The 25,615-nt window shown below is 39.8% G+C and overlaps 1 protein-coding gene across 1 annotated transcript; it reads left to right on the top strand.

The window, feature by feature from the left end:
• Window positions 1-1,293: 1,293 nt before the first annotated feature.
• Window positions 1,294-25,610, top strand: siah2l (seven in absentia homolog 2 (Drosophila)-like). The gene is made up of 3 exons (XM_020648922.3): window positions 1,294-1,848; window positions 19,006-19,185; window positions 21,594-25,610. Exons 1-3 carry the CDS (start codon window positions 1,348-1,350, stop codon window positions 21,963-21,965), a joined length of 1,053 nt encoding a protein of 350 aa, XP_020504578.1. The 5' UTR covers window positions 1,294-1,347; the 3' UTR covers window positions 21,966-25,610.
• Window positions 25,611-25,615: the final 5 nt, after the last annotated feature.

Raw genomic sequence — 25,615 nt, 5'->3', positions numbered from 1 at the left:
ATCACCTGTTCACTGTTTTGCCATCAGGGAAGAGGCACAGGAGCATCGCCAGCAGAACATCACGCTCCAGAGATAGCACCTACCTCCAAGCATTACGACACTGAAATATGGCTTAACGTTTTAATGTTTGTTTTTTCATTTTTTCCCCGTGACGCACACCATGTGCTTGCATTTATTGTACAGTATGGACTGGACAGACAGCCTGTCACCATTATTACGGTACTATGTACTTATGGAATGCCCCCCTACACTATGGACTGTTCTTACTGCACTCTGGCTTGTCTCCTCCTGCACCAAGCACTTTATGGACTTTATTGTTTATGTTTGTGCATTGATGTCATTGTGTGGTGTATGTGAGCACACCAAGACAAATTCCTATCAACTGTATTGTTGAAATGGCTAAAATAATAAACTTGGCTCAATATCCAAAGAGTTTAAAGGCTCTCTTCGATAATTTGACAGGGAAGTTATAATCGAGAAGAGAGGTTGCAATGCATGTAAGCCTCCACTGAGGGGCGCCATAGATACATGACATTAACTCATGTATTTGCGGTTTAAAACTTTTTTCAAAACGACCATTTATCCAACACATAACAAGCTGAGAATCTTTTAGAAATGTTCCAGTTTGAGTAAAGAGTCAATGTTATGGCAATTTTTTTTTTTAATGAAAGATTAAAAATGTCCCAAAGTTTGGCTATCTTGAAAGATAATGTTCTCTGTCAGCGTGCAATTGGTATATATCCGATTATTATTATCATGGGTTGATTTATTTAGGAGCATCTATTTATTATTGTATTGTTAAAATTAGCCTATAAAAACGTCATGTTTTGCGTTGAAACAATAATTTGTTCACACATTTTGAATATCCAAGTTAAGAGAACTGTAAAAAATAAAAAGGAAAAAAAGGAAAAAGAATGTTATGATTAAAATATGACTAAAAGAAGAAACTAAATTGGATTAATTTTCAATATTTTCAGGAAGTTATTCCTGTTGAAATATCTTAACAAAAAACGTAATTTGTTCGATATTTAAATACACAGTCAATGCGGTAAATAGATTAATCAGGATGTTAACATTTTGTCAGAAGTCTGTAAAAAAAAATATATATATGGAGAATTGGCAATATATTATAAACGCTATATTTGACTAAAAGACTTGTGGTGTTGATTTACTAGTTTTTCACTTTGTTGCCAAGCACTACGTAATGAGACAGCTCCCCTCTCTGATTGGCTGGGCGTTCTGACAGTCAACGCTGCGGCGTCCAATGACAGCGACCGGCAGAACAAACCGGCAGCCGCCATGTTGTGTCTCCGGGGGCCGGGAGCGAGGTCCGGTAGTAAACAGTAGATGACGTTACCGCCCGATCGACAGTTTACAGGAAACGGACCGCATCTGGAAGCCATGAGCCGCCCGTCCTCAGCCGGAGCCGGAGCCGGAGGAGGAGGAGGAGGACTCGGGGCCGGGAAACCAGGCGGAGGGAAACACGGGGGATCGGGAAGCTCTGCAGCCGCCGCCGCCGCAGCAGCAGCAGCCGCGGCCGCCGCAGCGGCAGCAGCCGCCGGTGTGGGCTCTGTGGCCGGGTCGGGGTCTGTCACCCCTTCCTCCGCTGTGTCCCTGAGCTCGGCCGGCCTGCCCGGGCAGTCTCCGGAGCTCACGGCGCTGTTCGAGTGCCCGGTATGCTTCGACTACGTCCTGCCGCCCATCCTGCAGTGCCAGGCGGGTCACCTGGTGTGCAACCAGTGCCGCCAGAAGCTGAGCTGCTGTCCGACCTGCCGAGGCCCGCTCACCCCGAGCATCCGAAACCTGGCCATGGAGAAGGTGGCCTCCACGCTGCCGTTCCCCTGCAAGGTAAAACCCCGCACACACACACACACACTCACCTGGTCCCCCGCTCTCACAGAGGACCGACACGAACACGAGCTAACTTCTCACTTCTGTCTACTTTTCACGCTACTTCCTCATCCCGCGGTGAGCTAGCTGACAGTTGTGTTACGTCACAGGGGTATCTCAGGAACCAAAACAATCTGTCTAATGTGCTCATCATCTTCCCCTTCTTCTTCTCTCAACACAAAGGGACATTACAAGAGTAGTTTGTACGAGTCAATGTGTTATGTGTTATGACTACTGACATATTAGATACTGATAATAATACAATACTTTATTATTTCATGTTCCTACATGAAATAATAAAGGACTTGAAGCTAAGGTCCTCACAGCACTTTGTAGAGAATTAAAAATGTGTTTACAAGTGTTATGTGATACTGCTTGTTAAGGTTGTCAGAAAATGTCCTTACTCAGATCGACTCCAGATTGATTTTTGAAATGACACAATCTCAGTTTACTTGGGATCGTACTGAAAAGTATAGGAGATTTAGAAAACTCTTGGCATGAGAATAACAAATACTAGTGTGCAGGAGTTTAACTTTTTGATCATTTAAAAAAACTATATTGTAAAAAACATTGGGTCATTTATTTATTTTAATTGTCAATAATTGCGGGCAAACTCCTGTACTGTCTGAATTGTACAAATACATTGACAAGGATTGCTAACATATTTGTGCAATTTGATACTTTTTGACACTTTGCGTTTGAAAATGATTCAATCTCCTTTAATTTTAATGATCTATACTGTTTAGTATCAAAAAGCAACATCGCTTTTTAAACACTTGAGACCTTCAGTCATATTTTCTGACTGAGCGCTGCCACAAGCGAAAGAGAGAGACAATTGTCTATATTGCTCACATATGCTGAACTTCAATAATATGATTATTACAGAAATAATCTAATGAACCGTATTCCTGTTTCGAAAACCATGGCAACAATAATAGAAGTCAACAACAAGTTCTTGTTTTTAATAACCAAAGAATCTCCTCCTCCTACACACCTTGACTCCTGACACTGAGATGACACTCCTGTGTCACTTCCTCTACTTCCTGTCTGTTTGTAAGAGACAATGACAGAACTTTTGTGTCTTTATGAGACACCAGGAGGACGAGACAAACATCTGTATTTGCTGACTTGTGATGCTGAACTCTTTCTTTTGCTAGCTGCAGACTGTAGTAAACTTTACGATTCTATCGATTATTTAAAATCTGAGATTGTCTTAGTATTGAGACGTGTCTTTATACATTTTTGACAACCTTAATGCCACAGTTTACAGGCTGTAAATTACAGTCTGTTTCTTTAACTTTAACTCAGATGCTTTTCTTGCAAATTTCCATCCGTGAGAATTAGAGTTTCAGGTCCACACAGGTGCGATTAAGATGCCGGGCCTCTTTTCAGATTAAATCTGATCCCAGAACATAAAATCAGGCTTGCAGGTCAGTTCATTTCTCTTCTGTCTTTAATTTCAAATGTCAGTCATGTTATCGAGCTGCTGTTCTTCTTCATTTACATTTCAAACCCTGAAGAACTCATCTGCATTCATACACACACATTCACAGCCTACCTGCAGCCGTGTTTGTGCTTTACACCCTGCTGTTGTGCTCTGTGTGTGTTTTAGTGTGTTCAATTTACCCATCAGCCTTTGTTGTGAGACTTCTCCCGAGGTGTCTGATGATTGATCCAGATGTTTGACAGTTAAAGACATAAATGTGGGTTGTTTTGTAGTAAAGCTGTGTAGTGTTCTCCCCTCTGTGTGTACATCTGAACACCCACCTGTGTTATTGATTTCCTTGTTACATTTGCACAGATTTATATTCAGGGCACAGAATCAGAGGGTGTCAGATCGTTGGAAAACACACGGCTAACTTGTGAAAAGTCATGTTGTCAATGTCAAATATGTAGTCTGTTGCATATCTTTCATGTTTTGGCAAATTGGCTGGTTGCATGTAGGACGGTTATGTTGTACAGTGTTTTTTATGTCAGACAAAGAACCGTTTAAGTTGTGCTCAGGATGAAGTCCTCCTGATTAAACGTTTTAAACTGATAGTTGATTAATCGTGAAAAATCTTGATTCAAACATACACGTGATCTCATTTCTAAGTAATGGAGATTCCCCTTCTCCTATTTGCCAATGCATTCAGAACAAACTGCAATCACTTCTGTGTTTACCACAAAGTGCAAACACCTGCATGTAGCGCTACATCACAAAATTCCAAAATGTGTCCAACATAACAGGCCATGAGTTATGTTAATCCAATCCCATCGTAATCCCATCGTTTACTGAACTCTCCATCAGTCAGAAAGTTTACACGCAATGACAAGTCAAGCTCGATTAGGTCATTTATTTGGACTATTTTCCTTGTCTCAGGATACAAGCACCTGGGGAAAATTGATTTAATGACGGACATATGTCCAACTCCACCAGATTTACTGGTGATGTGCCACCTTTCAGCTTGTTACTATTGGACCGTCTTCCGGTGGACCCTGCTAACAAGTAATCAAGCTGCGGACTGGTTGTACGTTGAACGGTGAAAACATCTTTACAACTCTGCTCATTTTGTACATTCTCTACACTTGACTTTTGGTTCAAATGCGACGTACGCTGGTGATATTCAGAGGAAGTCAACAACGGGACTTCTGCTTTACTACACATTAAGGCTGTTCGACTCCCGGGTCAAAGCCTGGCACAGGAACTCGGGGCATGCACAGAATGTTTGGGTCTGATTAAGGCATAAATATAGCCAGAGTTGTTTTATGGACATTTTATGTTCTTTGTTTTCTGTTGTTCCTTGATGTACTCTAGCATGTTTTCAATGATTTTATGTTGTTTAGAAAGTCTGAGTCTATGTGCTTGTGTTTTCTATGTTTCTTGTTTTGACCTGGCGACCTCTAGGGGACAGTAGAGTTGAAGTTCAAATTGAAGAGTAAATAGAATCCAAACCACATTATCTAGGTGTGTTAAGTCCAACTTCGAGAAATTCCACTTTGTAGGGTTTCAGTCAGACCTTTTCTTTATATTAAGGCTACAAACCTTCAGAATATCTTGTCACACTCTTCACTTATTAATAGTCACCTGAAGCTCGTGACACAGCTGCAGATCTTTTACAGAAACGGGTTTCCAGTGACGTGTTGTTGGCTAGTTCTGCATGGTGAGTGTAGTTCAACTATACAACAGTTTTATTGTCTGATAAATTAAAAATGAATATCACATACAGTGAAGGAAAAGATTATACACAGAAGACAGAAATAAACAAATGTGTCACACCATGAGGCACATTAACAGCGAGCTTTGAATATTGTTGGAGCTATTTAATTGGGCATAGAATTAGTTTTTGTATTTAGTTTACTAATATTTGGGTGGTGTTGTTTATTTCATTATTCTACACGTTTTCTTTATTTAGAAAAGATTTTGGGTAACGTTTTCTTTTTTGCTAGTTATTTGTTTAGTAAATTTAGTTTAGTTAGGTATTTGGGTAATACTGTGGGCACCGGAGATTATTTAAGTAAGCGGCAGGTAGAGGACCAGCATGCACCTGGGTGGGCCTATTGTTTTTTTACCAGGTCAAGAGAGGCAGCGGGAGCCACGATTTTCTTTGTTCTTTTCTTTGTTTTCATCAAATAAACCAGCAAAATACCGCAGCTCCTGCATGGACATTGGATTTCTTTTGCTTGCGTACATTACATCCCTCACGGTGCATCAGTGGTCATTTGATTATTTTTGATATTAGTTTATTTAGATTTTTTTTGTTGTTTTGGACAAATAGCCACTACAAATACAGTCATTATTATAGATACATCATTCAGACTCTTTATCTGAATAAATGTATATAAAACTATAGAACTACTGTGGCTATAATATTCACTATCATGTAATAATGATGCACTAGTGCTGTATATAAAGCCTGTTCTCTACCAGAGGGGAAAAGGAATATTTATGAATTGAATATAGTCGCTCCATCTCAGTGTTTCTGTTCCTTACTTTGTCTTCTGTGGAGAAATGATCCCAATGAATAACCACGAGATCGATTCTTTGACATTTACATTTGTTTTCTAAATAAGCAGGTATCAGCATTACTGAAGCAAACATTTTTTAAACCAGTTCTTGCACACCTGAAAATTCCCAAACTCTACCCGATTATTCCGCATGTGTGACCACAAATGTCTGAATCTGTTCCCCCGACTTAAATGTGACTTTTTCCTACTGCCCCCGTTAAAAAAGTCTGTAAGAAGTCGGAGTGAATCGATGTGTGAACAACCCAAGGGCTGGGAATCCTTGTGTGTGTCTCACGATTCAATTCCGATTCTTGGGGTCACGATTCGATTCAGCATCGATTTTCGTTTCTAAACGATTCTGGATTCATTGATCCATTGATCCATGGATTCAAAGTCTATATATGAATTAGTACATGCTTCACGATCTCCTCCAGTCATCTGTGAGACTGGCTGAATTGCTTGTTGCTCCATTCATTATACAGAGTTAAAGAGCTAGCCTTAGCACTTAGCAAGGAGTTACTGATTAGCCCCCAAAAAAAAAACGGAAGTTATGAATCTATTGAAAATCTCTGAAGAGAAGAATGTCGATTTTTAGATAAATATTTTTTTTCCCCCACCTTTAGTGAACCCAGCCGGTAACTGACCATTTTTCTGTTTGTGCTCAGTGTTTTATGGGTGGAGCCAACCGGTTCAGAAAGGTTGCAAGCAGAACAATTGCAATGTGCAGCTACGAGCAAACTAAAGAGATCTACCATTAGCCTGCTAACACAACAGTGCAGCTCGAGACAAGGACAATATTGTCCCACACTTGCACTTAGTGCTTAATTATGGTGCGATCCAACTTGGTAACTCCTTTTGTGCAAACGCGATGGGAGAGGGGTTGGAGTTGTGTCGCTGTAGGAGAGCGGAGGCTTCAGTGTGGTGGAGGTGTAGCCAAACAGCAGTTTGTATTGGTTTCATGCCGGGGCTCAAGGGCGACATCTACTGGATCAAAAAGTCGCACATTCTTCATTTTAAGTGAACGGACATCAGAAAACCCAACGTCTGCACTAAAGAAAAAAACTCAAGCCATGCAAATCTCTTGACTCATAGACTTTTGTACTTCCAGGACATTGAATCCTGAGATTTGTCCTGATGGCTTGTTGTATTTAAAGGCACACTCATTAATAGATAAAGGTGTCAGCGGATGTTTAAACAACCCAATCTCCATCAGATGAGGTGAGATTTGTGTTTATGTGTTTGTGAATTATGTTTTCATGATGCTCAGTTTTTCAGTTGAGGGAAAAGACACATTCTCTTTTGTGTGTCAATGTAAAAAAAACGGGGGGGGGGGGGGGGGGGGGTAGCTGCTTCTCTCAGCAGCTGTCATATATATATATATATATATATATATATATACTGTATACTCACACACATATATACACACACGCAGAAACAAATATATACATAGACGGACAGGTACAATGTGTGATCTAAGCACACAGCAAATTTGAAAGGAGAAGAGAAAAAAAAATGTGTGTATTACTGTATGTGTGTGTGAAGGTGTATGTGTTTCTTGCAGGTCTGCTTGCCTGTCTGTGTGTGTGTATTTGTGTGTGTGTGTTGGGGGGGAGTTGACAGATGCTGGGAGGAGGAGGATCATACTCGGCTGAGTGATACTCTCCTTTTATTCTCTCTCTCTCTCTCTCTCTCTCTCAGCCTTCTTTCTCCCCGCCCCCACTGTGTGTGTTTCTGCGTGTGTGTTTTTGATTTCTGTGCGTCTGTGTGTGTTCACGTGTGTGTGCTGCAGCAGCGTCTTGTGACGGTACTGTGCGGTTGGTTGGAGGGTGAATGTTTTCCTGCTGCTCAGTCAGAGAGAGGAGGAGAGCGGATGAGAGACATTTACTGACAGAGAGAGAGAGAGAGAGAGAGAGAGAGAGAGAGTGTGTGTGTGTGTGTTGCTGATATTCACCGCTGGTTGGACGGAGAAACGCCACATAGCTTGAGAGAGAGTGTGTCGGTATTTGTTCCGTCCCTGAGATCTGTGTCAGTCAGCTTGTGTGTGTGTGTGTGTGTGTGTGTGTGTGTGTGTGTGTTTGTGCCTTTTTTCACCATAGAAGAAGAACACAGTTTGTTGTTGTTTTTTTTTCTTCTTCTGCTGCTGCGGCAGGAGAGAGAGAGAGAGGGGCGAGCGAGGTTCAGCTGCATTACTGCTGCGTCCGTTTACATTCACCAACAGGAGCTGGTACGTGTGTGTGTGTGTGTGTGTGTGTGTGTGATTGGTTTTTGTTTTGCCGGGGGTAAACATTAATGTATGTCTGTGGATCATATTCAATGAATGGACTCCTTGTTTAAAGTGAAGTGAGTGTGACTGGATATTAATTTGTGTCTAAGAAGTTATCTTCCTATATCTATATCTGCCAATATAATCACAAGTTACTGGTTTAAAAGAAGGGAAATGTTTATCGTGACACCTTCATTTGTCTCGTTACGGTAAATCAGAAATCCAATTCAGATGTTTACTTCAGTGTAACAGACAGAAAGCAAATCTGTGTATTGTGGACAAAGCCTTTTACAATAAGACTGTTGATAAAACACGAAGAACAATACTAAGTTAAGAAACAATAAACTGTATACTATACTTTAAGTAAGGTAGATCGTTTTTTTACCCCTAATTTTGGACAAAGTCTCATAGATATTTAGTTGAGTATCAGAGGAGGAAAAGAAGCCAAACATGACAACTGTTTGATTAATCATTGCAGCTCCGCTGTACATAAACTAATGAAACACAAAATAACTGTTAGATGTGACTACCAACCCTGGGGCTTTAAAAAAAAATAGTCCTTACACTTTATCGACATTTAATCAAATAATCAGCAGTTAACATTTTTGACATTTTCAATTTTTCGATACTACGTGTTGGTATAAAGGATAAAATCTCCGTTATTTTAATGGTCGACAGTATCAAAAGTACTAAAGCTTCAATTAAGCTACATCTAGTTTGTAAGACAGGGGCGTCGGAGAGGAATGAATCCATCAGAAATTGCAGTAAAACTTCTGCACACTGTCTAAATTGCATAAATCCTGGCAACGTTTCATTGCCAAAGTATTTATGCAGTTCAGACACTGCAGGAGATTCTCGCAAATTTGTGTTATTGAAACAAAGAAATGACCCTTTATTGGGTGCTTAGGACTTCTGTTTTTTGTTACTATTGAATCGAAAAAGGTTTGATTTTTACTCGTAGCATATCACAGTTTAAAAGTCTGGCATCATGACAACCCTACAACAGTAAATCTCGATCCAATCACCTTACTGTGCATAAAATGAGTAAGGATTTTTTTCCCCATCTGTATGGTTGCCTTTGAATACATATTCTGCCAATAAGATGGGTAAACAGAATATGACTGTTTTATGATTTAGAGTTATTTACACTTCAGCATTGGCTTCTTTTGTCAAGGGTGCTGCTTGGTCCTTTTCATCAAAAATTCCTGCATAATTCACATAAAAGATTACATATAAAATAACTGAATAAATGTCCTTAATAAATATTAACATGTACGTAGGTCACTGTAGGACGATCACCATCTTTAATATGTTGAAACAGCTTGTACACCTTGTTAATTCAACACTCAAATTTAGAACAAAGATTATTTTTTTTAAAAGTGGAGATGATTTCCAGAAACTGGGTGACATCACAGAAATACATTTTTCCAACTATAAATATGACTTCATGTTTCTGTGGAGATGAAGAGTAAGCTAGTCATATTGTTACACTGCTCATAAAAAGATGCAGCACTGTCGAACAATGTGGTTGGATACTGCTGCTATTTTTATCTTCATGAATATGGTGTCTGACTGTAGTTTAGGTCATTTTCCCCTGAAGTTATTTGTGACTCAACCTTCACTAAACTTGAAGTCACTTTCATGTATTTTTCAGAAACTGAAGCCGGTCCTTCATGCAGCCTCTGGTTGAGCTGAGTTTTTTTATCTCTTGATATTTGATCTCCACGTGGCTCAGCGGTCTGTCTGAACAGCTGCTGACCAAAAGACCCATGTCTGTTTCACTCCTCCTCTCTGTCTGAGGATGTACGGAGAGCGGAGAGGGACAAACAACTCCAATACATCCAAATGTAACTTTAAAGTCTGCGCCAGAAACTACACAAGAAACTACAGGTTCAAAAACAATTTCAATCAGAGACATTGTGACAGGTGTGGTTGTAAGTCTTTTGAATAACTTTGTCCGAAATAATTTAATATACTTTAAAACTTTATTTGAAAGATATCTTAAATGCAGATTAAGCTTTGAGGCCCATAATGAATTTCATATTACCGAGAACCTTGGTGTAAATATTTAGCAAACTAAAGCCCCTCAATTGTACATTAATACAAATCATAATAAATTAATTATAATGTGGAACTATGCACACAAACCAAACTATTTGAAAACATCACTTTCAGATTAAGATGATTCTAATGAGCTTTTTTTCTAGTAACGGCTCTCCCAGCTCTCCCAGCTTAGATTCTGCATCCAGTGGCTGTGCAGGTGTTAAAATACTTGCTTGTGTTGAGGAAGATGTCAACTGGCTGGACTCGATCTTCCGTTTTTTTTAAATTAATTATCAGCCACAGCTTGCTTTAAACCAAATGCTTTGGAAAGAATGGAGAATGTACTGAAGCAAAAGTTGCAAACTGAAATATAACAAGTCAACGTGAGGCTACTGCTCTCGCCATCAGTCGCTTCGTCTGGGAGGATTGGACTTCATTCTTGAATTGCACTCGTGCACAGTCTTCCTTCCTCCACATGAGTCGTTACAATGTTTAATGTTACAATGTTACAATTCACTTAGCAGACCCTTTTTATCCAAAGCGACGTACATCAGAGAGTAAGTACTAATCCATTCATACACCGCCGCTTTCGGTTTAAAGGCGATGACTCTACCAACTGAGCCACAGCCGCCCCAAGTTGTATATTTATGGGCACTATTGTGATGGGTTAAGTGTTACTGACGGAGATCAGTCTAAGCTGACATTGCTGTTGTGTTACACTTCGTTGCTGTACACACTGGCGCTGCGTCCTCCGTGAGCTGCCAGTATTCCTCATTCAGCCCTGGCAACCACCGCCCACCTTTGACTGAATGAGCCGGTGATGTGGCAGTGGCATTTGCTGCTGGTTGTCTTGTAGGGCTTTGCTGGCAACAGTGCCGTGTAGAGATTTACTGTAAACTGTAAATCTGTCATTAATCGCGAGCTGAAGTGTGTGTGTGTGTGTGTGTGTGTGTGTGTGTGTGTGTGTGCGAAACAAGCCACCAAGTACCAGGCCTCTTTCAGGGCTGTTTCTCCTCGTGTTGTGAACCCCAGATGACCTGCTTGTCATTATATTGAACATTGGGCTCTCTGGTTGTGAATACGAGAACGTTGAAAACTTTTAGTAACTACATGTTCTCAACATTAAAAAATGATCAAAATTAGAAAATCTTAAATAATCATGTTAAAATCATATCCTGAAACAAAAATCAGGATATGTATCGTATCTTGAGTTGAGTGTGTTGTTGAATTCCTACTTTTTGAATATTTTCTGTTTCATTATTATCTGTAATTAGATTAAAAAAAAAAAAAAAAGCCAGATAAATCAATGTGAAAGTAACTCTTTGTTTAAGCCGTACAATTAAGATTAGGTGGAGCTGCTGTCAAAGTAGAGAGTCATTTATTCTCTGAACATAGAGAAGTTCAATTTATCTATTTTTTTAAATAAAGCTCTGTGGGAGAATGAGTCATCTCTCTGCTGGTTTCTGGACTGAAAGTTTGTAAGTAATCAGGCCTGTGTGTGTGTGTGTGTGTGTGTCTGTGTGTGTTTGTCAGCAGTGTGTGTGTATTCGATGCTGTGTCCGGCCTCCTGCCTGCCTCTCCTCAGGGAGCTGGCTCAGTGGCGCTGCCTGCTGGGCTGGCATCGTCACCACGGAGTTGGTGCGAGTAGCGCCGCAGGGCTAACCGCTAACACAGGACAACAACAACAACAACAACAACAACAACAACAACAACAGGGATCAGAGGTCAAAGGCAGAGCCGGTCGACCTGTAGGCCGCACCAAACCGCTGCCCGGCAGTCAGGTGAGTTCAGGTTCAAAACTGCTGAGGTGTCTGTAATTCTCGTTCTGTGGTGGATTTGTTGCTGCCAAACAGGATGTTTTTGAATCCTTAAAACGTTTTCTTTTGTCAAACTCTCTGATGTGTGATGTCACAGCGTCATTGTTTTTCTTATGCAGGAAAAGAAATGCCCAGTAGTCCGTGTGGATGAGGTGCATTCGCTGGTTTAACACAAAGACGGAGCAGATCATGTTTGATTTCATTGGCAGCAACTTTGTACAAACAAAGCAGTTTTTATCATGACTTTGCATGTAAGCTTGGATGTAAGCAGAATATAAATTCTCTTACGCCATGTAAACAGCGAATATTGTAAACATGGAAACAGAGTTACTGTCATTGTATGTTGGAATGAAATTTGGCTTCATCACTTTTAATCGTATCTCAGATTATTCAATTAAGCTACATACTTATGCATACTTCTCTTTAGGTATTTCAAATCTCTGAAGTCATTTTTGAATATTAAAGGTTAAAGCTGTTTTGGTAAACAATGATAAAACCTGTAAAACCTGACCTAAACAACTTTCTGCAAGCATCTGCTATCCGTCTCAGGCTCCAGTTCATAAAATACATTATGTTTAGGATATTAAAGCCCAAACATTTGTAATAGGAGCAATCTGCACCGAGCCATATGGGCTTTATGGATTGTGGAGTTGAGCCGTCAGTATCTCCTCTCTGTGCTGCACTGTGCGCTCTCATCCTGACGGAGCTTGATTCTGTCCATGATGAACGGGATGGGGAGAGGCACTTTTTCTGTTTCATTTTGTAGTGGAGTCCTTACAGATGTTCCATTTTTTATAATAAAGCCCCCTTCCTGTAACGAACCAGAAAGAGCAACTCATGCAGATTTTAAAAAAAAGAAAGAAAAAAAAGACATACCTGTCCTGTGCTGTGTAAACGACCCTGTCCATCTCCACACATGTGGCCGAGGTGTGTGCGTTATGTGCCGGATCCTAACAAATAGTGCTACCAAGCAGCTCTGTGCAGTACGGGGAGCATTTTTTCATAGGTGCTATTCCTCTTTTGAAATATGCTTCCTGACAAATCAAAACTTGCTTCCTTTTCCTGACAGTGCAAATGTGGTATTTTAAAGTGATTGTTTGATAAGGGGGTCCATCACCAAAAATTGCTCCCCATACTCTGATAATTCATATCGAGTGAAGTGACTTAATATAAAGTTTTCTGCTATGGCAGAATTGTTTAATAGGAGATTCTGATATCATAGCATCTGTTATCATTTAATGCTATGATAGGATTTTTCAAAGGAAGCATATCTTGAAAGAACATCAGGGTTAAGCCTCTGGCGCCTCTCAGCTGATTTAACCACTGATTCTTATTTAAAAAAGTCATATTTACAGACTTTATTCACAGATGATTCATTTTATTATATATATATATAGCATATTTTATATTTTAACACAAGTTTGCGTAACCCTTTTTCTCCTTCTCCTGGGAGAAAGTACAGCTCAACCCAAGTACTAAGAGACGTTCAGAGTGGGAATAAAAGAGGCGCCATATTTCTACTACCATAATCCTGGGACCTGACTTCATCTGTTCAAATCCTCCGATGAATTGGAGTATTGATCTGAAACAAATTGACTCGACTGATTTCCCCCCCAAAGATCAAATTAAACCGCTCTGAACTTGAGCGTGATGGAGGGAATCTTTTTTACTTCTAACCCATTTACCAAGTGGCCTCACCACACACAGACACACACACACACACACACACACACACACACAGTGCTTTTAGCTTGATTGGTATTGATCTCGGCTCTGCAGAGTGTTTTTCTTGCTACTCTGATGAATCTGGTGTGAGCTGGTTCAGGTTTGTATTTCTGTTCTGGTTAAAGGTGACATCATTCTGCAGATGTTTAACTTTTGGTTAAACATGCTGCATGTGTGCACAGCTGGTTTATTGCAAAGGTATATAATGGATCCAAAGAAGTGTGAGTGTGTTTTAAGGACAGGTTTGTGTGTGTCTTTATTGTTTGAGCTTTAAACCAAACTGATCCAGCTTTGAGCTATTTTAGCTCGACTCGGGTTGTTTGATATCAGGTGTGTCAGGAAGAGGAATGTGTGAAGTCATTTGAAAAGTGTGTCTCCAGAGAGAAGTCTATTTTAACACCATAACTCCGTATCTGGGCCACTGTTCTTTAAAAAAACCAGTCATTTCAATGTTTATTACATTCGGTCTCTGTTCAGGATTTAAAAGCAGACTCAGGAGAAAGTTGTTTGCACAATCCTGTTAAAACACACCATAAACGATGCTATTATAGCTGGGGGCTTTGTTCTATTTGCAGCTAAGACTTTTGTGTCTTTTTCAAATTGTTTTGTTTAATATGACATTAAGGTTAGATGAGTGTAAGGTCGTCAAAATGTTTGATACTTTGATATCACGCGTAAAGAGAAACAATCTGTATTCTTTTAATGATCGATGGTAATAAAAGTTACTGAAGCTTAAAAAAAAAAATAATAATAATCTGATTTTTTGTCAAAAGCAACTTCAAGAGTGGTCTATATTACCCTAATACATTGGCAACTTTTGTTTTTTTTACAGTTTTGACAATGTGCATGAGTTTCCTCAGAATGTCTTTGAAAATGGAAAGCAAGAAATTGCCCAATACAAGTGTCTTGGAGTTTATCATTTTGAGGCTGGTAAGAGTTTCCATTGCTGCTAGTCCTGCAACTTGACCTTGACTGACTAACTATGAGCCTGTTGGGGGGGGGGGGGGGAAGGATTGTGTTGCAGTCATTACAGCCTGTTTCACTAATGCGTGGTGAATATACAGGGCCTGTTATATATATATATAACAAAGACGTTTTTGTTATCAAAATCATAATCTCCATTATCTTAATATCAAGTATTATAAAGTACTGATGCTTTAAAATAACTTTCTTCGGTTATATTTTGAACAAATGCTGCCTTGTGCACGGAGAGAGCACTGTCTGAATTGTATAAAATCACTGGCAGTGTTTTCCCAATATGATAAATGGACTTGAGCTCATACAGCACTTTTCTAGTCTTCTGACTACTCAAAGTGCTTTTACACCACAGGTCACACCCACCCATTCACACACTGATGGTAGTGGTCGCTATGCAGTATCATCCATCAGAAGTAACTAATCCCATTCATACACCGTGTCTTGCCCAAGGACACATCGGACATGTTGCCCAGCTGGGGATCGAACCCTCGATCAGCCGCCCCACATGCAATATGTCGGTGCAATTCAGACAGTGTTCAGGAGTTTGCCTGCATTTCTTAGCACTTAAAAACAAGAAATGATCCAATATTGTTTGGGATTTTTCATTGCAGTGGTATACATTTTGTATGACCTTTTTTAATAGGGTTACCCTGCAGCAACAACAAATGGGAGTCGTAGAGAAGGTTCATCATAATAATGAAGTTTGAATTCTGGTGTCGTGTCAACCCTACTCTTGATGATTTTAAAACATTTGTAAACACACCTATGACTAAAATACTGCATTATGTTGCCTATAAATTGGCTTTTGCTCTCATTCTTCAAAGTCAGGCAGCAGTTTGGTGTAAAAGGAAAGGCGGTCGTTGTTTGCATCCTGCTGCTTTTCAGGAAGCTACTGCTGCTGTTTTCTGACCTGCAGGCTGCAGCTGATGAATATTTAATGAGATGAACAGTGAAACTGCTGCTGTGTCACCTTCCTCCTCTGTTTCATCGCATCACTGACACTTTATACTGATAGAGCCATTGAAGGATTGAACGTTGTAGGTTGCATCTCTGCAGGTTTCAGAGAACCACACTGGTGCTGTACAGGTCGATGTTTTTTTTCGGGTGTTGTCTTTCTCTGAGGTGTCGTTGTGTGTCTCTGATGTGTTGCAGCTGTTTTCTTTCCAGTCTGCAGAGTGTGGGTCAGTGTCTCTGTGTTTGTAAATCAGAAATGTGTCTGTGTAAAAAGAACCAAAGAGAGAGGTTAGAATTATATATTATCCTCCTTCTGCCTGCTCTTGTTTCCTCCTGCACATTTGGATATTTTTTCTTTCATCCAGGACGCAAACAGATCCTGCGCTGCTCCTCCAGGAGATAATCCTGTCATCACACTGTCAGAGAGAACAGTCTATCACTGTCACTCCTCGGTGAAATCCTTTTTTTTATCAGCTAACTGTCTTAAGAGTTTTTTTAAGAATCAGGTTAACTGACGTTTACACTGACAGAACCATAGACTGTAAATATTAATGGATGCAGCCTGAGTGACGTCAGCCATCTGTTAGGGCAGTGGCTTCCGGAGGCTCATCTGCAGCCGCCGCCGCCATGCTGGAAATGCTGTCTCACCCTAAACGTTCAGTCGACCTAATGACAGGCTGAGAGCCGGAGCTGAGGCGGGCTTTTTAAGCGTCTTGACGAACCATGACATCGCGCCCACCTGTCAATCATGTCAGCTACGTGCCTAACTACTTCAGCACGGTACAGAGAAACTTTTTCTAGTTTGACTTTGCCCTTTAGTGGATGGCAGCTGATGTTTTAAAGGCTTAATTTAAAAAAAAATGGAATGGCCATTACATGAGCTTGTCAGCTAATTAGCTAGCTAGCCTACTTGCTCACAGAGGCGAGACGGTTGTAGGAAACTGAACACACACATGACACCAACCCTCCACTGGTTATCTTCTTTTCAGGTAGGATGAAACAACAGATGACAAATGTCTGCATTAACAGAACTTTCTACATTTACTGGTTCAGTCAGAGAGACCGGGGGAGTTATAGATTTATTGAAAGACTCTGGGCTTTTGAGAAAACAAGGTGTGCATGTTCTGTTCCTTTTACTAAACGACTTTCCACAGTTATTTATTACGCTTGTGTAGTCACCCCAAGGCAAATGCTGATATTGCAAATTGGACTATTGTGGAAACCGTTCACAGGCTGGAGCATCGCATCAAATGCACCCAGCTTTGTTTTGGGTGATTATCAATCATTGTACGCTTGGAAAATCGCTCACTAACTTGTATCAATGTGTGAGTTGTCCTGCCAGGATGATGAAAGGTCTCGATCTCTGCTATTGTTCCAGAAGAGGAGAAATTACCCCCAGTATTGGGTGCCTAGGACTTCTATGGTTGTTGCTGTGGTAACAAAGCAGGTTTCATTATTGTTGGACTCTGACTAGAATTTTTTATGGAAGTCTGAAATTCTGGTATCATGACAACCCGAGTACGAGTATGACCCAACAATTTAGCGATAATAGGATTCTCTCAATTCATTGATAAACATCCACAGACTTAGTTGCAGTCTTACACAGGAGTAATTGTTTTTTCAAGGGATACATTTGAAACAAACTGTCTGGGATTTGGGGGGGTTTTGGATGCCTTTTTGATTTAAATGTTATTCTTTGATCCGGTCTCCGCCAGGCTGTCATGACAACAAACGGACCAATCAGCAGGCATCTTCTAGACTCGCTGCAATCAAAGGGAAACTGATTGAAATTTCTGCTCGCTCTCGTGTCTCACTCTCTCTCTGTCTCTTCTCATCTTTATGTATGCTCGCTCTCTCTCTCTCTCTCTCTCTCTCTCTCTCTCTCTCTCTCTCTCTCTCTCTCTCTCTCTCTCTCTCTATCTCTGATCTTCAAACAGCATCTCTAACGACTCGTCCTTCCTCCCTGGAGTCTCTCTGTCTTCCTGAGCTCCTCATCACCTTGCTGTTTTCACACCTCATTTACTTCCCCCTCCGCTGCAGGCTGCTCTAACTATAGGTGCTGTTCAGGATAAAAGAGGAGGGGGTTGGGGGAGGTGGGTGGGGTGGGGGGGAATCCCATCACTGTGACCTTCAGCAGCATCTCAGAATATTTGAGGAGAAAGCTTCGGCTGCTTCATTTATAATCTGCTCCTGAAAGACTGGGGTAGAGAAAAACCTCTGAGGGTGATTTTATTACACAGTGAAAGATCAGGAGAAAATACAAACACAGTGAAAGATCACTGAGAGAGGAGGAGAAACAAAGCAGAGATAAAGAAGATATACATGAGGAAAATACAGGAAGTACAGGGTGGAAAGAATCTCTCAGTTTGGATATTAAGAGCTCTATTTAAAAAATATTTAGAGTCATAGAGGTGCAATAACATAAAGGGAAGAAAATATAAAATTGGTTGACAATTTAAAAGGGAAAGCAATTAAGGGATTCAAATGACTAAGTACATTTTAATAATCATTTATAAAAAGAGATAATTAAAGTAGTCAAGAAATAAAAGAAAAAAATATTGATTTCAAAGACTCATTCATTTACAAGAAATTAAGTATATAATTTAACTATTCTGTAAAATTAATAGGAAAAAAGGATAAATGCGGAAATAATTTTAAAAAGCTTTCAATAAGTCTCATTATTTTTTAGTATTTGTGTTTAATTTCTGCAGATATTTCACTTTTATTTCATTATTATCATAATCAGCAACACTCTTTTTTACTATTTTCTTCTTTGTTTGTCTCCTTATAAAAACATTTTATATTTACTTTTTTTATTTCCATAATATTTTTTTTCATTCACATATTTGTATTTAAGTCTTCATTTGTATTTCTTCATTTATTTAACATTCCTACTTCAGGACAGTTGGTTCTAGTATTTAAAAAAGCTGATACATTATCCTTTGACTGCGTATATATTTTAAGTTGGGCTTGTTTCTTTTTGATGTTTCACGTTCCCTTTTTGAAATCCTGTCTTTATAAATGAGTCTTGAACAGATCAGTGTGCGGATGCTTGGATGAATTTCACCAAGAGAAAGAAGGAGAACGTTCAAATTGACACATGAAGTGTCATTCATGTCATTTATGTTTGGTCCTGCTTACTGTCTCTTATTCTTGGCTCATTCTGTTCCAACACACAGTACTGTGTTTTTAAAGCAGATTATATCACTCATGCTTAATTTGAAATCCAACCAACTTTAACCACCTAACACACTCAGCCGCCACATGGTAAGCTGTACTCTATACCAGTACTTTTTTTAGTGAAATGTACCTTTAACCCTCCTCCTGTCTCTCTTTCTCTGTCCTCAGTACTCGTCGGCCGGCTGCCTGCTCAGTCTCCATCACAGCGAGAAACCCGACCACGAGGAGGTGTGTGAGTTCAGGCCGTACACCTGTCCGTGTCCCGGCGCCACCTGCAAGTGGCACGGCTCCCTAGAGGCCGTCATGCCTCACCTGATGCACGCTCACAAGTCCATCACCACGCTACAGGTCAGAAAATACACACACAGTCAACTCCAAGTTTCAGGTTTACTGTTACTTTAGGGGCTACATGAAGAGGATCATTTTGGAAGTTATGTTAAAGCTGAACAATTTAACTTAAACAAGATTTTTTTGTTTGTCAATATTTATTCCAATTAAAGAGTCTTGAATTCAGGTAGATTGTAACAGACTGGATGTCAATAGTGATTGTAGATCTTTGAATTGATAGAGAGGAGAAAGGAATTCTTTACCTTCATTTCATCACCTTCTTAAATACGAGCGCCGTTTTCACTTGATTTATCTCTAAAGACTTTCTCCCATAAAGGAGACAGAAGGACTATCTTGTTGACAAGTTGCCGATTAAATAATTATTAGAGAATTACTGACTGAAAATAAAGGTCAGGCGCTTGGCAGCATACTATTGTTCACTAATAGTGATGGGGAACTCAGGCTGGGACACAGAACGATATGATGCGACACAATACGATACATCAACTAAAGGACATAAAGGCTCCTGTAAAGATATGGTTCAGGATTATTGTATTTATTTACTGCAATTTGGTGTCAGTTTAAACTCTTTTTATGTTTCATTCTTAAACTTTTACCCACCATCAACTACTATGTGTAATTCTATAATCTTACAATTAATTTAGCAGACGCTTTTTAATCAGAGATGTCAAATTCATTTATGTACAACAAACCCTTAGGCCCCGTGTCCACCTAGCTTTTTTTTTTCTGAGCGCCAGCATTTTTTTCCCATTGTTTTCAATGAGGAGAAAGCCTTTGCGGCCTGGAGAAAAAGCCCAGCGCCCAGCGTATTTTTCCAGTTGTCCGAGAGCTCAAGTTGAAAATGTTTCCACTTTTGGGAAAAGCGCTGTTGACATCAACGGCACACTTTTCCATATGTATGATATTCCCCCGTAGTGTTACGCCTACGGATCGTGTCTTTTACCCACATCCTCTGTGCTCCGTGTCTGATCGGGAAAGAAACTATCTCAAATCAAAAACATGCAGTAAAAAGTGTTGCAGTTGTCAAGACTGTTGTTATGGAGACTGGAGGGACTTGCAGCGCTTTTCTTCTCTGCCCACAAACTCTTCACACACGAGCGCACAGCCAATTCTTTTCTCCCCGGAAAAAACTCTAGGTGGACACACGGCCTTGTTTATGCTGTAAGCACAAGAATGAGGAATCATGAAGTAGTTGTGACATTTTTTTAAACTCGATTCTAAGCACCAGTGATTCAATAAATGTAACACACAATTCAGGAAGACAATATGTTATCGTATCAATATCTTGTCCCACCCCTAATCATAAATCTGATCAATATCACGGTAAATAGGAATAACTTTTTTTTTTGTGGCGCAACCATCAGGTCAACCAATGACATACTTATCAGCCTGAGCTGTGGTTAGGTCCAGTTAGAAAAGATAAGCATGGTAACACACTTAACTAAGACTATGAATGTCGTAAACATCATACTTCTTTCACATCAGCATATAAGAATTATTATGGTGATGAGCATATTAGCATGCTTAAATTAGCATTTAGTTCAAAGCACATGTTTGCGTTAAGGCGCTCTCACAATAGCAAAGTTGTCCTGTACCCAGCTTAAGCACGATTGCCCCCCCCCCCCCATTCCCCCACTGGCCTGCACTCACACTGATCCAGGACTAACAGGGCCTGAGCACGGTTACCTCTTGTACACAACCTCATAGTACAACAAATAATGTATTGAAGTGATCATGAAGCATGCTTAGTTTACAAGACAGGCGGGCTCGAGAAGAAAAAAAACAACGCGCTGTCGGGTCCGCACATCGGAGAACAACACATGACAGCTACTTTTTAGATGGATACCGCCAGAACACTCTGGGATTTCTCCATAATGAAGGCTGTTAACGCTGTGTACCCGCGTGACATTTGTGTCAACACCATGCCACTGCACACCTCTTGGAAGTGTACCGTGCTTGAGCACAGATCGGAGCGCTCACACTAGTCTTAACAAACTGGACCTTAGGGGTGAAGCGTGCTTGGGCACGGTACGGATTGCCTAGTGGGAGTGCGCCCTTAGTTGCAGCTAGTACGGCATCATACTCTTTCATCTTGTTGTGTTTGTTTATGAAGACAAAAAGACGCTGCTCATCAACACAAGGATAGCTTAAGGTTTTAAAAATGATGCTGTGTATGATGGCATTATTTCAACTGCCTGCTTAGACACAGAACATCATTTAGTGTCCTACCACAAAACACAACATTTCTCAATTCAAATACATTTATTATATTTTGTTGGAACTGATGCCAACTCGTCAAGAGTGAAACAATTCAATAATGAGAATAAATAGGAAAACAATGAATGTGAGTCATAAAAAATGAATAAAATAAATTCTCCATAACCGTCTTAAACTCTCTCTTTGTGCAGGGGGAAGACATAGTGTTCTTGGCGACAGATATCAACCTGCCTGGCGCAGTGGACTGGGTGATGATGCAGTCGTGTTTCAGTCACCACTTCATGCTGGTTCTGGAGAAGCAGGAGAAGTACGAGGGTCACCAGCAGTTCTTCGCTGTCGTGCTGCTCATCGGCACCAGGAAGCAGGCCGAGAACTTTGCATACCGCCTCGAGCTCAACGGCAATCGACGGCGGCTCACCTGGGAGGCCACGCCGCGCTCCATCCACGACGGTGTGGCCGCTGCCATCATAAACAGTGACTGCCTGGTTTTCGACACCTCCATCGCACATCTGTTTGCCGACAACGGAAACCTGGGGATCAACGTCACTATCTCCATGTGCTGACAGGGTGGAGCGGCATTTAGAGGACAGATACAGAGAGACACGATCGAGGGACAATTTAAGAGCAACAAAGGTGTAAAGTTGACCCTCTTGTCTCGTTCTGACTTTACAGGGACTGCTGTGTACATGAGCTTATACAGCGGGAATTTGTTATGCAGGAAAAAAACATTTGAACAGCTTTTCAAACAGATACCTACCTGCTCCGCCCCGTGAGATGTCTCTTTGGTATTTGACGACTGGTTGGGACAGTACAGGTCGTCCCTCTGTCCTTCGATCGCTAAAGGAAAAGTGGACAAAATCTCCACCAGCAAACGGCATCAGGCCGGCTGCTTTGACAGCCATCCGTCATGCTGGACTCACACTGAGCAAGGCTGAGTTTACTCTCTTGGAAAGAAGAAATCTACGTCTCCAACAAACAGCACCTCTATCAGACTTCCTGTCAGACAGATGCGTTTGCAATATTCTGCTCTTTGCTGCTCATAAGCAGCTTTCAGTCCGGGTCGAGTCTATATTGAGTCTATTTGGGTTGTCATGATTGCAGAATTTTAAACTTTGATACGATTCTAGTAAAAATCAAACAGTATCGACATCTGTTTTAATACCCCGACAACAAAAATAGAAGATTAAAGCACCAACTTTTGGGTTATTTCTTGTCAAAGTAAACTCATGCACACTGTCTCAATTGTACAATTATTCTGGAAATGTGCAATTTAGACCGTGTGTGGGAGTTTTCCTGATGTTTTTGATAACTTCTACACACCAGATGTGTGGAATAAATTAACTTTTTTCCAAGCTCCGTTACATTTTGATTCTATTTTTTTCTGTGGTATAGAAACAGGTGTCAATATTGTTTGATTTTTTACTAGAATCATAGAAGTTCAAAATTCTGGTACTATGACAACCCCAACACAAGATACACTGGTATGAAAAAAGTTAAACATTTGCATAGTAGCTTAAGAGGCCTTGACTCTGTTTGTCGAGGCTGCTGTTACATTAAAGTTGAATAATGTGAACACACCTCTCGTTAAATGAGTAAAGTAGTGCAATGTGTGAGAGGTTGCTGGTTCTAATCCCTGCAGCAGCAAAGTATCTGACAGCTTTTTGACATTTTGAAAACTCGTCTGCCACATTTTGGAAGTGTGTGACCTCTGTGGAAGCAGGTGAGCTTTGGAATCCGGTTAATCCTCAGACCTTTCTTAATCTCAGATAAAATCAGTGAAATAGAGGACTAATCCTCCTGTCCCTCTTCCTGCAGTCCGTTTAGCCGCCAGCGCCTTACTTTTCTACCGCCAACCTCCTCTTCTTTGTGTTGGAGCTCTTTCTGAGGGAGTCTTGGTGCTGATGTGGTTTTTAATCACTGAAAATCTGCCCGGGGGTGGTGGGGGGGGGGGATGAAACAACTGAGACTCTTTTGCAGAAATTCTAAAATAAATATTATTTAACAGAAATGTTGTTAGCTTGGTTGAAGCCACAGTGACACGATGCATGGACATTAGTATCTCTAAACACTCACTGTAGGTAATATTAAAGATTTCCCAACATTCCTTATCTCTAAACCATTGTAGCAACTGACCAGGAAGAAATCAACTTCACCAGATACCTCTGATCACAGACTCGTTTGTAACTCAACCACAAACCCCTCAGACCTCAGCAGCGCTTCCTCCGTGTTTTTGTGTGAGAAAACCAATCTAAAAGGGGAAAAATTCAACTACATCACTCTGTGATTTTCTAAAAGACTAACCCCTGAAATGTGACGCAATAAGGAATGGCTCTCGTTTCAAATAGAATAGCTATTAATAATAAAGTTTGCTTGGCAACCTTTCAGATTTTCTACTAATATGAAATTGAAGATTAAAATTTCGGAATTGTGACAACCATAAGGCCAACTAAATGATAGCTAATTATTCATTAAGATATAACTTTGTTATAAGGCAAGCTAAAATTAGGTTTTTAAGTTGGATAAATATTGACTGATATACATTAGCTTGCTATAGGACTAGTTTTCTAGCAGCCAAGAGGTCAATTCACAATTCTCATGCAGAGTACACTAGTTGTATATCTCCTCAAAGACGTTCCTTAGTTAGCTAACATACAAGTGTCTCGGCTAACATAGCAGTAGTAGTCTACTGGGTCTTATTTAAAATTTGGCTGTGTACTTTAGCTTTCTAGACACATTTTTATTTTAGCAGGTCAGAGCTACTTTTGCTAAGCAACATTAGCTTGCGGGATAACTCTGTAGCATGCTAATCTATCATGGATGTGTTAGCCAAGATACTTATTAGTTGGCTAAGTCTTGGCTTAAATTTTATTTGTTATTTATTCTTGACAATTAATGTATCTTAGCAGACATTGACAAATTAACTTGTTAAGGTTTTGGCCAAGATCTGTAAATTGGAGGTTTTAGCTAAAGGAATACCGGTAGATCTGGCTTGTTGAAAAACAAAGTTAAGATCCTAATTAGTTAGCTTACTATTGCTAAGTCTTGGCTGAGATTGTATGAGAACTGTTCTGTTAACTAAGATCATATTGATATGATATGATATGCATTCACTGGCTAAATAACTGTTGCAATCAAAATAATGGATCTGAGGTTCATTAGAGTAAAGTTATTATCTAATAGTTTTCTATTTTAATTTTTGGTGGTGTTAAGTGACAAAACACATGAAAATAATTTATCAAAGAATAAAAAAACACAGAGGAAACGCTGCTCTATAATCATCACTTTCACTTTACAACCTGCCGACTTTCGATGAAATGTTTAAAGATATTGTAAAAAAGTTGTAATAACAGTATATATTTTCTATAAACAGAGACTGCTGCATTTATTCCTGTGCTGTTTTGGACATGTATTTGTGTTAGCGTTTGCTCGGATGTACAGAGATTTTCATATTTTCTAAGGTGTTTCTGATATTGTTGTTAACTCTCCTGTTCTGCTGCTGTAGTTTGATGAAATGTCGCACCTCAAAATGTGTTATGGGGTATAATAAAGACAAGGAAGTCAACCAGGGACTACTATCAAAAACAACGGTTTATTTTTCCCCCTAATAATGCAGAAATACCTTATTCATAATGAAGTGAATGGTGTGTTCATGTACTGTTTCTATTTTTGTTTTAAAACTCTGAATCACTAGGACAAAAGATTAGCAGCAGTATTTATGAACCTCTGCTCCAAAAAGCAAGTGGACCACTACGACTCCCAAGGTGCAGTTCACTACAGACAACCAATCACAGCTTCACACTATTTTTAATGAGTTAAAGCTTAAAAATACATTTTACTGAACTTCAATGGAACATGTAATTTACTAGTCAATATCTCCATAGCAACAGAAGCTGAGACTTATGGATATTGTAGTTTTGAGCAATCAACCAAAATGGCCTACATTTTTTATTAAGTAAATAATGATAATTAATTTCTCATAATATTTAAGATACTAAGACTTTGTCTAATAACATCTTAAATGACTTTATATTTCCGTAAAATTGACTGTTGGTTATTCCAGGATTATTTAATATAATTTACAATAATTCACCTTGATTATAATTCTTGTTTTGAAAAGATACTGTTATCAAATGTATTCCTGTAGTAAAAGCTGGAAATGTACACTGTCTGTTAAATAAGTCCTAAATTAAAGTTTTCTCCAGATATCATCTTG

This window comes from Labrus bergylta, chromosome 14 (genome assembly GCF_963930695.1).
Source record: "Labrus bergylta chromosome 14, fLabBer1.1, whole genome shotgun sequence".
NCBI lineage: Eukaryota > Metazoa > Chordata > Actinopteri > Labriformes > Labridae > Labrus > Labrus bergylta.
This window is presented reverse-complemented; position numbering and strand designations above follow the sequence as displayed.